At 50.9% G+C, this 12,666-nt stretch overlaps 1 protein-coding gene across 1 annotated transcript in view; it reads left to right on the plus strand.

The window, feature by feature from the left end:
- tns1b (tensin 1b) overlaps positions 1–12,666 on the plus strand; it is an 833,038-nt gene that overhangs the window by 795,935 nt on the left and 24,437 nt on the right. The window contains 2 exon segments of the mRNA XM_072578355.1: positions 11,407–11,478; positions 12,167–12,398. Of these exon segments, the coding sequence (XP_072434456.1) occupies positions 11,407–11,478; positions 12,167–12,398 (304 nt within the window).

Genomic DNA, 12,666 nt, shown 5'->3' on the forward strand with positions numbered 1-12,666 from the left:
CATTGCACTTTGCTCAAAAACGGCATGAATTTATGTAAAACTCCGTTATCTCACTTTTTAGATTAGAATCAATCTAAACATCAGGTCATAGACAGAGAACACAGGGGGCCAACACCTTCAACATATTGTCCAGCTATCACCATTGTTAACAGCTAACCCGAGAATGCAACTTTAAACAAAAGGGTTTTGTGATTTACACATGAAAGAAGTGAAACTATCACTGCATTCTAACAGATGAAAGGCTTCACAGACAATCAGTTTTCCAATGTATAATTTCAGTGACATCACACTGCAAATTTTTGCTATAAATTCTGTGTTACGATTGAGCCCTCCACTATCACCTGATGAAGGAGCGTCGCTCCAAAGCTAGTGCTTCCAATTAAACGATAACCTGGTGTTGGGTGATTTTTAACCCTGTCCTGGGAGTGTTTGATGGGGAACAGTGTAGAGGAAGCTTTACTCTGTATCTAACCTCCGTGCTGTCCCTGTCCCTGGGAGTGTTTGATGGGGGACAGTGTAGAGGGAGCTTTACTCTGTATCTAACCCCGTGCTGTCCCTGTCCTGGGAGTGTTTGATGGGGGACAGTGTAGAGGGAGCTTTACTCTGTATCTAACCCCGTGCTGTCCCTGTCCTGGGAGTGTTTCATGGGGAACAGTGTAGAGGGAGTTTACTCTGTATCTAACCCCGTGCTGTCCCTGTCCTGGGAGTGTTTGATGGGGAACAGTGTAGAGGGAGCTTTACTCTGTATCTAACCCCGTGCTGTCCCTGTCCTGGGAGTGTTTGATGGGGGACAGTGTAGAGGGAGCTTTACTCTGTATCTAACCCCGTGCTGTCCCTGTCCTGGGAGTATTTGATGGGGGACAGTGTAGAGGGAGCTTTACTCTGTATCTAACCCCGTGCTGTCCCTGTCCTGGGAGTATTTGATGGGGGACAGTGTAGAGGGAGCTTTACTCTGTATCTAACCCCGTGCTGTCCCTGTCCTGGGAGTATTTGATGGGGGACAGTGTAGAGAGAGCTTTACTCTGTATCTAACCCCGTGCTGTCCCTGTCCTGGGAGTGTTTGATGGGGACAGTGTAGAGGGAGCTTTACTCTGTATCTAACCCCGTGCTGTCCCTGTCCTGGGAGTGTTTGATGGGGGACAGTGTAGGGGGAGCTTTACTCTGTATCTAACCCTGTGCTGTCCCTGTCCTGGGAGTGTTTGATGGGGACAGTGTAGAGGGAGCTTTACTCTGTATCTAACCCTGTGCTATCCCTGTCCCTGGGAGTGTTTGATGGGGACAGTGTAGAGAGAGCTTTACTCTGTATCTAACCCTGTGCTGTCCCTGTCCTGGGGGTGTTTGATGTGGGACAGTGTAGAGGGAGCTTTACTCTGTATCTAACCCCGTGCTGTCCCTGTCCTGGGAGTGTTTGATGGGGACAGTGTAGAGGGAGCTTTACTCTGTATCTCACCCTGTGCTGTCCCTGTCCTGGGAGTGTTTGATGGGGACAGTGTAGAGGGAGCTTTACTGTGTATCTAACCCCGTGCTGTCCCTGTCCTGGGAGTTTTTGATGGGGACAGTGTAGAGGGAGCTTTACTCTGTATCTAACCCTGTGCTGTCCCTGTCCTGGGAGTGTTTGATGGGGGACAGTGTAGAGGGAGCTTTACTCTGTATCTAACCCTGTGCTGTCCCTGTCCTGGGAGTGTTTGATGGGGGACAGTGTAGGGGGAGCTTTACTCTGTATCTAACCCTGTGCTGTCCCTGTCCTGGGAGTGTTTGATGGGGACAGTGTAGAGGGAGCTTTACTCTGTATCTAACCCTGTGCTATCCCTGTCCCTGGGAGTGTTTGATGGGGACAGTGTAGAGGGAGCTTTACTCTGTATCTAACCCCGTGCTGTCCCTGTCCTGGGAGTGTTTGATGGGGACAGTGTAGAGGGAGCTTTACTCTGTATCTAACCCCGTGCTGTCCCTGTCCTGGGAGTGTTTGATGGGGACAGTGTAGAGAGAGCTTTACTCTGTATCTAACCCTGTGCTGTCCCTGTCCTGGCGGTGTTTGATGTGGGACAGTGTAGAGGGAGCTTTACTCTGTATCCAACCCCGTGCTGTCCCTGTCCTGGGAGTTTTTGATGGGGACAGTGTAGAGGGAGCTTTACTCTGTATCTAACCCTGTGCTGTCCCTGTCCTGGGAGTGTTTGATGGGGGACAGTGTAGAGGGAGCTTTACTCTGTATCTAACCCTGTGCTGTCCCTGTCCTGGGAGTGTTTGATGGGGGACAGTGTAGGGGGAGCTTTACTCTGTATCTAACCCTGTGCTGTCCCTGTCCTGGGAGTGTTTGATGGGGACAGTGTAGAGGGAGCTTTACTCTGTATCTAACCCTGTGCTATCCCTGTCCCTGGGAGTGTTTGATGGGGACAGTGTAGAGGGAGCTTTACTCTGTATCTAACCCCGTGCTGTCCCTGTCCTGGGAGTGTTTGATGGGGACAGTGTAGAGGGAGCTTTACTCTGTATCTAACCCCGTGCTGTCCCTGTCCTGGGAGTGTTTGATGGGGACAGTGTAGAGAGAGCTTTACTCTGTATCTAACCCTGTGCTGTCCCTGTCCTGGCGGTGTTTGATGTGGGACAGTGTAGAGGGAGCTTTACTCTGTATCCAACCCCGTGCTGTCCCTGTCCTGGGAGTTTTTGATGGGGACAGTGTAGAGGGAGCTTTACTCTGTATCTAACCCTGTGCTGTCCCTGTCCTGGGAGTGTTTGATGGGGGACAGTGTAGAGGGAGCTTTACTCTGTATCTAACCCTGTGCTGTCCCTGTCCTGGGAGTGTTTGATGGGGACAGTGTAGGGGGAGCTTTACTCTGTATCTAACCCTGTGCTGTCCCTGTCCTGGGAGTGTTTGATGGGGACAGTGTAGAGAGAGCTTTACTCTGTATCTAACCCTGTGCTGTCCCTGTCCTGGGAGTGGTTGATGGGGACAGTGTAGAGGGAGCTTTACTCTGTATCTAACCCCGTGCTGTCCCTGTCCTGGGAGTGTTTGATGGGGGACAGTGTAGAGGGAGCTTTACTCTGTATCTAACCCTGTGCTATCCCTGTCCTGGGAGGGTTTGATTCTGTGGAATGTTCCATTTTCACGTTTAAGTTTCCATTCCTGAAGAAGCAGAACATTTGACTCACAGTCAAAATTTTTTTTAGTTTGAAAAGTGTCTCGCTGCTTGTGTTTGGCCCAGACTGACATCCCGCTCTTGTTCTCTGTTTGGGTGGATCCGGACAGAGTCATAAACACCACATACTGCGGAAACATCTGCTGATGCTCTCATTCCCTGTCGTCCAGCCTCGCAACTGGCAAGCAGCAACACTTCGAATTCATCTTTGAGTCTGTTTTCCAACCTTCTCTTCTGCAGACCCTAAAGCCGCGCAGAGATGCGGAGTCCTGCAATGAGCAATTCCCCCAGCTGGCTCCTCCAAGCCTGCCCACTATCTACAGTCTGTTCCTCCTGATTAATGCCGTCTGCTGGGAATCAAACCCACCTTTTCCCAGGGTGATTCCAGACAAGTTGCCCCACTGTTGCTGTCTTTCAGACGCTGAGTGACAGAAGCAGTGATCCCTTTCCTGTACTTCACATGATTCACTATTTAATGCAAGCAATTAGACTCTCTTGACAGGTGCTGTGCTCTTCCAGCACCACGAATCCAGAATCCAGGTTGTGAGCTGTCAACCTACACCTGACTAAGTCAAAATCCAACCCATTTTCACCATCCCCCACACATACACAATAAGTCTGTTCACAATGGGTCCTTTCGGCTGCTCCTCGATTCTCCTGCTCCAGGAACTGTCACTTGTTTACAGGACGCACAGGGTGGCTAGACCCCTCCAGGAAAGCTCTTTGACTCATCAATATTCAAAGTCTTGGCTTTGGAAACCAGAGATAAACGGTTTGTTTTTCAGATTTGTGATGTCTTTTACTGCAGAGAAAAAGGGGCATCAGCTCACCGTTCGGAGGTCCAATGGGTTTTCCCACCATCACTCACAGCTCCAAGCTGCTCAGCTCCTGAGAGCCAATCACATTGTGGTTGCCAGGCAGAATCCTTTCCCATCAACAACTGGTCACTATTCCACAAACCAATCAGGCTCTTGTTACCAGGCAAAGTTCAATTAGTCCAGACCCACTTGACTCCAGCTCATCTGCAAACCCGGTTTTCAGTCATGTTTGAACAAGCAACTGTAAACAATGAAAACAGGAGCAGGAGGAGGCCGTTTGGCCCATTAAGACTTCTCCCCTATTCAATACGATCATGGCTGATCATCCAACTCAGTCCCCATACCATCCCAACTCTCATACACTTCGACCCCATGAACCCTAAGAACTATATCTATCTCCTTCTCAAAAATATTCAATATTTTCGCTTCAACCTCTTTCTGTGGCAGAGAATCCCCCAGGCTCCCAACCAGGCTCCCAACCAGGCTCCCAACCAGGCTCCCAACCAGGCTCCCAACCAGGCTCCCAACCAGGCTCCCAACCAGGCTCCCAACCAGGCTCCCAACCAGGCTCCCAACCAGGCTCCCAACCAGGCTCCCAACCAGGCTCCCAACCAGGCTCCCAACCAGGCTCCCAACCAGGCTCCCAACCAGGCTCCCAACCAGGCTCCCAACCAGGCTCCCAACCAGGCTCCCAACCAGGCTCCCAACCAGGCTCCCAACCAGGCTCCCAACCAGGCTCCCAACCAGGCTCCCAACCAGGCTCCCAACCAGGCTCCCAACCAGGCTCCCAACCAGGCTCCCAACCAGGCTCCCAACCAGGCTCCCAACCAGGCTCCCAACCAGGCTCCCACCCAGGCTCCCAACCAGGCTCCCAACCAGGCTCCCAACCAGGCTCCCAACCAGGCTCCCAACCAGGCTCCCAACCAGGCTCCCAACCAGGCTCCCAACCAGGCTCCCAACCAGGCTCCCAACCAGGCTCCCAACCAGGCTCCCAACCAGGCTCCCAACCAGGCTCCCAACCAGGCTCCCAACCAGGCTCCCAACCAGGCTCCCAACCAGGCTCCCAACCAGGCTCCCAACCAGGCTCCCAACCAGGCTCCCAACCAGGCTCCCAACCAGGCTCCCAACCAGGCTCCCAACCAGGCTCCCAACCAGGCTCCCAACCAGGCTCCCAACCAGGCTCCCAACCAGGCTCCCAACCAGGCTCCCAACCAGGCTCCCAACCAGGCTCCCAACCAGGCTCCCAACCAGGCTCCCAACCAGGCTCCCAACCAGGCTCCCAACCAGGCTCCCAACCAGGCTCCCAACCAGGCTCCCAACCAGGCTCCCAACCAGGCTCCCAACCAGGCTCCCAACCAGGCTCCCAACCAGGCTCCCAACCAGGCTCCCAACCAGGCTCCCAACCAGGCTCCCAACCAGGCTCCCAACCAGGCTCCCAACCAGGCTCCCAACCAGGCTCCCAACCAGGCTCCCAACCAGGCTCCCAACCAGGCTCCCAACCAGGCTCCCAACCAGGCTCCCAACCAGGCTCCCAACCAGGCTCCCAACCAGGCTCCCAACCAGGCTCCCAACCAGGCTCCCAACCAGGCTCCCAACCAGGCTCCCAACCAGGCTCCCAACCCTCTGGGGGAAGACATTTCTCCTCATCTCAGTCAGAAATGACCTACCCTGTATCCTTAGACTGTGACAGCTGGATGTCGGTTTGCTCGCTGAGCTGGGAGGTTCATTTCCAGACGTTTCGTCACCATACTCGGTAACATCTTCAGTGGGCCTCAGGCGAGGCAGTGTACATGATTCCTGCTTTCTATTTATATGTTTGGGTTCCTTTGGGTTGGTGATGTCATTTCCTGTGGTGACATCATCATTTCCTGTTCCTTTTCTCAGGGGGTGGTAGATGGGGTCTAACTCGATGTGTTTGTTGATAGAGTGCCGGTTGGAATGCCATGCTTCTAGGAATTCTCGTGCATGTCTCTGTTTGGCTTGTCCTAAGATGGATGTGTTGTCCCAGTCGAAGTGGTGTCCTTCCTCATCCGTATGTGAGGATATTAGTGAGGGAGGGTCATGTCTTTTTGTGGCTCGTTGGTGTTCATGTATCCTGGTGGCTAGTTTTCTGCCTGTTTGTCCAATGTAGTGTTTGTTACAGTCCTTTCATGGTATTTTCTAAACTACATTAGTTTTGCTTGTTGTCTGTATCAGGTCTTTCAAGTTCATTAGCTGCTGTTTTAGTGTGTTGGTGGGTTTGTGGACCACCATGATGTCTGAGTAGTATAACAACTGCTTCTGGACTCCCTGGTCATCAGGAACATCCTTCCTTTCTAGTATCCAGTTGGAATTTTATAGGTTTTTATGAGAATCCCCCTCATTCTTCTGATCGCCTGTGATTATAATTTAAAATGATCCAGTCTCCCTCCATGCGTCAGACCTGCCATCCCAGGGTTCACTCTGGTTAGTAGCATTAACTCTCCTTTAAAGTTACGATCAGGTAACTTGTTTTTGTAGTAATCTTTATTTTTGAAAACAGTCCTTTTTTGAGGGCGGCACGGTGGCTCAGTGGTTAGCACTGCTGCCTCACAGCACCAGAGACCCGGGTTCAATCCCCGCCTCAGGCGACTGACTGTGTGGAGTTTGCACGTTCTCCCCGTGTCTGCGTGGGTTTCCTCCGGGTGCTCCGGTTTCCTCCCACACTCCAAAGATGAATTGGTCATGCCACGCTGCCCATAGTGTTCAGGAATGTGTAGGTTAGGTGTGTTAGCCATGGGAAATGTGGGGTTATTGGAATAGGGTAGGAGGGTGAGTCTGGGTGGGATGTACTTTGGAGGAGTGGGTGTGGACCCAATGGGCTGAATGGCCTGCTTCCACACTGTAGGCATTCTATGATTCTTGCACATAAAACAGCATAAAGCAACAAGTGATAGACAGAGCTCAGTGATCCCAGATCGAAGCTCTGCAGTCCTGCCACATCCAGTAGTGACTGAGGGTGGAGAATTAAACAACTCACTGGAGGAGCAGGAGGCTCCACAAATCTCCCCCCCCCCCCCCCCCAATGATGGAGGGGCCCAGCACATCGGGGCAAAGGTTAAGGCTGAAGCTTTCCCACCAACCTCCAGCCAGACGTGTCGAGTGGGTGATCCATCTCAGCCTCCTCCAGTGGTCCCCAGCGTCTCAGACACCAGTCTCCAGCCAATTCGATTCACTCCCCGTGATATCAAGAAACAGCTGGAGACACTGGATACTGTAAAGGCTATGGGCCCTGACAACACTCCAGCAATAGGACTGAAGACTTGTGCTCCTGAACTTGCCTCTCCCCGAGCCAAGCTGTTCCAGTCCAGTTCCAACACTGGCATCTACCTGACAATGTGGAAAATTGCCCAGGTATGTCCTGTACAGAAAAAGCAGGACAAATCCAACCCGGCCAATTCCTGCCCCATCAGTCTCCTCTCGATCCTCAGTAAAGTGATGGAAGGGGTCAGTAACAGAGTTATCAAGCAGCACCTGCTCAGCAATAACCTGCTCAGTGACGCCCAGTTTGGGTTCCCCAGGGTCACCCAGCTCCTGACCTCATTACAGCCTTGGGTCAGACATAGACAAAAGAGCTGAATTCCAGAGGGGAGGGGAGAGGGACAGTCCCTGACATCAAGGCTGCATTCGACCGAGTGTGGCATCACGGAGCCCTGGCTAAACTGGAATCAATGGGTATCAGGGGGCAAACTCTCCGCTGGTTAGAGTCATACCTGGCACAGAGGAAGATGGTTGTGGTTGTTGGAGGGTCAGTCATCTCAGCTCCAGGACATCTCTGCAGGAGTCCCTCAGGGGAGTGTCCCAGACCCAACCATCTTCAGCTGCTTCATCAATGACCTTCCCTCCATCAGAAGGTCAGAAGTGGGATGGTCCCCGATGATTACACAATGTTCAGCTCCATTCCCCACTCCTCAGATACTGGAGCAGTCCATGTTCAAATGCAACAAGATCTGGACAATATCCAGGCTTGGGCTGACAAGGGGCAAGTAACATTCACACCACACAGATGTCAGGCTATGACCATCAGCGATAAGAAACAATCTAACCACCGCCCCTTGACATTCAAAGATTACCATCACTGAATCCCCCACTATCACCATCCTGGGGGTTACCATTGATCAGAAACTCAACTGGACTCACCACATAAACACAGTGGCTAAGAGAGCATGTGTGCAATCTACAGGGTGCACTGCAGAAACTCACCAAAGATCCTCAGGCAGCACCTTCCAAACCCACAATTACTTCCATCGAGAAGGACAAGGGCAGCAGATACATGGGAACACCACCCCCTGCAAGTTCCCCTCCAAGCCCCTCACCATCCTGACTCGGAAATATATCACCGTTCCTTCAGTGTTACTGGGTCAGAATCCTGGAATTCCCTCCCTAAGGGCATTGTGGGTCTACCCACAGCACATGGACTGCAGCGGGTCAAGAAGGCAGCTCACCCCCACCTTCTCAAGGGGCAACTAGGGACGGGGTAATAAGTGCTGGCTGATGCCATGGTCAATATAAAAGGCATGATTTTCTCGAGGAGTTTGCTATTTTATTTCGGTGATTGGGAGCTGTGATACAGTTCAGTATGTTGCCCAGTGAGGGGGTAACTCCTTCCCTTCAGTTTGTCCCCTCACCTTGAAACCCCGCAGTTGGTCAAACCGTAGATCACACTGGGGTTGAAGTGCTCTCTCTGGTGGCAGTAACTGGTCAGTGCAGGGATTTGGCAGCCCCTTATGATGAAGAATCTCTGTCCCGCAATAGGCTGTGGTCATTCTAGAAATATTTAAAAAGGTATTTGAAGATTCAGTGTCAGCAAGCTCCACGTGAATATGGTGGTTCCTATCCTCATCTGCCAGGCACAAGGCCAAGGGTCAGTCCCCCAGTGGGCAGTGGGATCACAGCGTGTTTGGAAAACTCATCTGGAATGTTGTTATTCTCTAGAGGATTTGGGTACCGCTGGCTGGGCAGCATTGGTAGATGGTACTATTTTACAAGTTATTTCACCAAGCTGAACACGGTACAATATTTCAAACTGTTTACTTTCTGAGTTAAGAATGTCCAAAGCAGCCTAAGTCTCCAAATCGTGGAAGGATTTCATAATCCTGAGCGAGCTGGAGTGGGTAGATAGTGAGAGGCTGTCCTTGCTCAGAAGAGGAATAAGGAGGTCGGGTTAGAGTGAGGTGTAAATGAAACGAGGAAGGCCATCTCACCCAGTGGGCGGTGAGGGAGTAGAAACCTTCCACTGCCTGGAAATAAAGTGGAGGCAGGTTCAATCGAGGCATTTAAGGGGGACTTTGGATGGTTATTTGGTTGGCAATGGTGTGCAAGGATGTGGGGAAAAGGCAGGAGATTGGCACGAGGGAATAAATGCAGGGACAATGGGCCAAATGGCCTCCTTCTGTAATGTACCAATTCAGTGATTCTCACTTTGATGTTGATCCCTTTCGGAATGTCTGATTTGCCTTGATGGTAGGAGGCAGTGAGTGATGGGGAAGGGTTGGGTTAACCGACCGTGACCAGCGGTGCGCTACAGGGACCGGTGCTGGCCATTTATCTAAATGATTTGGATGAGAATTTGGGAGGCATGGTCAGTAAATTTGGGCTGACACCAAAATTGGTTATATAGTTGACAGTGAAGATAGGTGGAGTTGTGGACAGTGAGGAGGGCTGTTGTCAGCTGCAGAGGGACTTAGATATGATGCAGAGCTGGGCTGAGGAGTGGCAGATGGAGTTCAACCCTGCCAAGTGTGAGGTTGTCCATTTTGGAAGGACAAATAAGAATGCGGAATACAGGGTTAATGGTAGGGTTCTTAGTCAGGTGGAGGAACAGAGGGATCTTGGGGTCTATGTTCATAGATCTTTGAAGGTTGCCACTCAGGTGGATAGAGTTTGTAAGAAGGCCTATGGAGTATTATCGTTCATTAGCAGAGGGATTGAATTCAAGAGTCGTGAGGTGATGTTGCAGCTGTACAGGACTTTGGTTAGGCCACATTTGGAGTACTGTGTGCAGTTCTGGTCGCCTCACTTTAGGAAAGATGTGGAAGCTTTGGAGAGAGTGCAAAGGAGATTTACCAGGATGTTGCCTGGAATGGAGAGTAGGTCGTACGAGGATAGGTTGAGAGTTCTCGGCCTTTTCTTGTTGGAACGGCGAAGGATGAGGGGTGACTTGATAGAGGTTTATAAGATGATCAGAGGAATAGATAGAGTAGACAGTCAGAAACTTTTTCCCCGGGTACAACAGAGTGTTACAAGGGGACATAAATTTAAGCTGAAGGGTGGAAGGTATAGGGGAGATGTCAGGGGTGGGTTCTTTACCCAGAGAGTGGTGGGGGCATGGAATGCGCTGCCCGTGGGAGTGGCAGAGTCAGAATCATTGGCGACCTTTAAGCGGCATTTGGATAGGTACATGGATGGGTGCTTAATCTAGGTTAGAAGTTCGGCACAACATCGTGGGCCGAAGGGCCTGTTCTGTGCTGTATTGTTCTATGTTCTATGTAAGAATGCCTAAGATGACAAAGGGATCTTGATCAACTGGGCCACTGGGCTGAGGAGTTGCAAACAGAGTTTAATTTGGATAAGTGTAAGGTATTGCACTTTGGTAACACAAACAAGATCAATTAATAGTAGGGCCTGGGAGTGTTATAGAGCAGAGAGGACCTAGAGGTTCAGGAACATAGTTCTTTGAAATTTGCATCACAGGTAGACAGGGTGGTCCAGAAGGAGTTTATCTTGCTTGTCTTCATTGCTCAGCCTTTTGAATATCGGAGTTGGGAGGTCATGTGGAGATTGTACAGGGTGTTGGTGAGTACTGTACCTGGTCACCCTGCTATAGGAGGGATGGTATTAAGCTGGAGAGAGTTCAAAAAAGATTTACCAGAATGTTGCTGGGGCTGAATAGGCTGGGATGTTTTTCACCGGAGCGTAGGAGGTTGAGAGGTGACCTTATAGAGATTTATCAAATCATGAGGGGCATGGAGAGGGTGAACAGCAAAGGGCTTTTGCTGAGAGTAGGAGAGTTCGAAATAAGAGGCCTTAGGTTTCAGGTGGGAGGAGAAAGATTCGAGATGGACCTGAGGGGTACTTATTTTACACAGAGGGTGGTTCGGATGTGGAATAAACCGCCAGAGGAAGTGGTAACTGCAAGTACTGTTACAACATTTCAGGAACATGAATAGGAAAGGTTTCCAGGGATATGGGCCAAACACAGGCAAGTGGGAGCATAGGAAACCTGGTCAGCATGGATGAGTTGGGCCGAAGGGCCTGTTTCCATGCTGTCTGACTATCTGACTCTCTTAAAATTGTTTCCCTTAACTGTCTCCTTCAGAAAGTCAAGCACAATGTGAAGAGTGACTTAGATTATTGAGGTGGATCTTATTGGTTCTCAGGGAGTGAGGATGTGCAGGGATTGTACCAGGTTGTGTGAAGGTGTAAATTCTTTCTTTCAGATCCAGTGGATAAAATCCCTGAACCAGCTGTTTCATCAAACTCTGCATCGGAGCTGCTCAAACAGGGTGCAGGTCAGTACTCAATCTCCTCCCCTTTCTGTATGGAATCAGCAGGGTTCCCGACAGGTCGGAATGAGAGTGCTTCCGGGATTAGGGGACAGTCACTTAGAGACCTGCCATAATCACTGTCTTGGGGCAAATCAGAATCTGGCTTTGATTTCATTCATTTTGATTTGGTTCAGTGATGTCACGTGTACCAAGATACAGTGAACAGTATTCTTTAGTGTGTTAACCAGTTAAATTATACAAGACATAATAACAGAATATAGTGTTACAGCTCCAGAGAGAGATCAACTCTAGTACATGAGAGGTCTGTTTGTATGCTGTGAAGACTTCACATTCATATACTTGTGGATATTACATTAGATTATTTACAGTGTGGAAACAGGCCCTTCGGCCCAACAAGTCCACACCGACCCACCCACATTCTCCTACGTTTTCCCCTTCACCTAACACTACGGGCAATTTAGCACCTGACCCTGCACATCTTTTGGACTGTGGGAGGAAACCGGAGCACCCGGAGGAAACACACGCAGACACGGGGAGAATGTGCAAACTCCACACAGACAGTCGCCTGAGGCAGGAATTGAACCCAGGTCCCTGGCGCTGGGAGGCAGCAGTGCTAATCACTGTGCCACCCACAGGTGAAAAGCCTGTCACTGATACTGAAGGATGAATTTCTACCCTTTCACCAATCCAGGACCTGGTGGGAGTCTGTCTGTCCAGGATGGGGGTCATTGCTTCCCTGTTGTCCTGAGGGTCATTGCTGGGGCTGCTAGGGACCAGGGGACCTTGGAAAAGGCAGGAATGTGCAGCAGCTGGTGGGAGACAGATGGTCACAGGTCCTGGACCCTTGCTGATGATGGTGGGGATGATGTGGCTGGAGAAACACCAGGGAACAGAGTCTGGATCAGGAATGTCCACCTCTCAAGGCCAGGGGTTTAGCTGGAGCAGTGTCCCCACAGGGACCTGAGGGTCTCACTACCCTCCCTCTCTGACCCAGGGGATTTTGAATTCTCCCTGAGGGTCAGACTGAGAGCTTCTCACCTCCTGACCCTCTGGGTGAGCTGACCCGTGAGGGGGCTGGCCTCTGTGTTCTGTCTACAATGAAGAGGCTGTCTCTGTGGGAGCTGCTCCTGACCCAGAGAGGATTTCAGACCAATCAGACTGAGATCAGGAGCCTATGTGGGGCGGGGGGTT

This window comes from Chiloscyllium punctatum, chromosome 10 (assembly GCF_047496795.1).
Source record: "Chiloscyllium punctatum isolate Juve2018m chromosome 10, sChiPun1.3, whole genome shotgun sequence".
Lineage (NCBI taxonomy): Eukaryota > Metazoa > Chordata > Chondrichthyes > Orectolobiformes > Hemiscylliidae > Chiloscyllium > Chiloscyllium punctatum.